The 1,147-nt window shown below is 43.9% G+C and overlaps 1 protein-coding gene across 1 annotated transcript in view; it reads left to right on the plus strand.

The window, feature by feature from the left end:
* The first annotated feature begins 465 nt into the window (after window positions 1-465).
* LOC100953830 overlaps window positions 466-1,147 on the plus strand; it is a 54,691-nt gene continuing 54,009 nt past the window's right edge. The window contains exon 1 of the mRNA XM_023507567.1: window positions 466-585. Within this exon, the coding sequence (XP_023363335.1) occupies window positions 478-585 (108 nt within the window). The 5' untranslated portion in view covers window positions 466-477. The remainder of the gene's footprint in view (window positions 586-1,147) is intronic.

Genomic DNA, 1,147 nt, shown 5'->3' on the forward strand with positions numbered 1-1,147 from the left:
GATTCATCCCTGTTGTAGGGTAGATTGAGTTTCTTTCTTTTATTTCTGAGGACCATTCCACAGTCTGGATGTGCTCCAGTTTGTTTATCTGCTCACCTGCGATGACATTTGGGCTGTTTCCAATGGTGGCTATTACAGAAAGCCGCTGTGAACACCCGTGTCCCAGTCTTTGTTTGGGCATGTGCTTTTTCATTTCTCTTGGATAACTACGTAGGAGTGGCTGGATCATACAGTAGGGGAATGTTTAACTTTTTCAGAAACTGCTCAACTGCTTTCCAAAGTGATGGCACCATTTTGCATTCTTCCCAGTAGCACAGGAGAGTTCCAGCTTCTCCACTTCCTCACCAGCGCTCGGTGTGGTTAGACTTTTCAATTCCAGCCATTCTACTAGTGCGTAGTAGGACCTGTGGCTTTCTCTGCATTCCCCTCATGGCTGAGGATGTCGAGCTTCTTTTCATGTGCTCCTTTGCTAGCCGTATGTCATCTCTGGTGAAGGAGACTATCAGATCTGTAGCTCATTTTCTTTTTTGTTTTCTCATTATTTGGAGAAATCTTCATATATTCCAGAAACAAGTCCCTAACCAGGTATGTGCCTCAGAAATATCTTTTCCCAGGCTGTGGTGTGCCTTTTTCTTTTCTTTTCTTTTTTCTTTTTCAAGAAAGTCTCATTTGGTCACCTGGAGTTCTGTGGCATCATAGTAGCTCACAATAACCTCAAAGTCTTAGGCTTAAGTGATCCTCTTGTTTCAGCCTCCATACAGCTGGGACTATAGGTGCCCACCACAATGCCTGGCTATTTTTTTCTATTTTAAGTAAGGTCTTACCCTTGCTCAGGCTGGTCTCTAACTCCTGAACTCAAGCAATCCACCCACCTTGGCTTCCCAGAGTGCTGGAATTACAAGCGTGAATCACTGTGCCTGGCCTCTTTTTGATTTCTGAAAGGCATCTTTTAGCATAAATTCTTTTGATGGAGTCAACTTTATTGATTTCTTTTATGGATAGTGCTTTGGGTGTTGTAGCTCAGAAAACTTTGCCTGATGTGACATTACATGGATTTTCCCAGGACCTTCTGCAAATTTCCAGAGTGTGTTCTCTTCCTGTGTCCCGTCCTCTCCAGTACCCTGTCCTGTGAAGTCCAGCTGGCTTG

The sequence above is a fragment of the Otolemur garnettii genome, unplaced genomic scaffold, assembly GCF_000181295.1.
Source record: "Otolemur garnettii isolate 467f Iridium unplaced genomic scaffold, OtoGar3 scaffold00189, whole genome shotgun sequence".
NCBI lineage: Eukaryota > Metazoa > Chordata > Mammalia > Primates > Galagidae > Otolemur > Otolemur garnettii.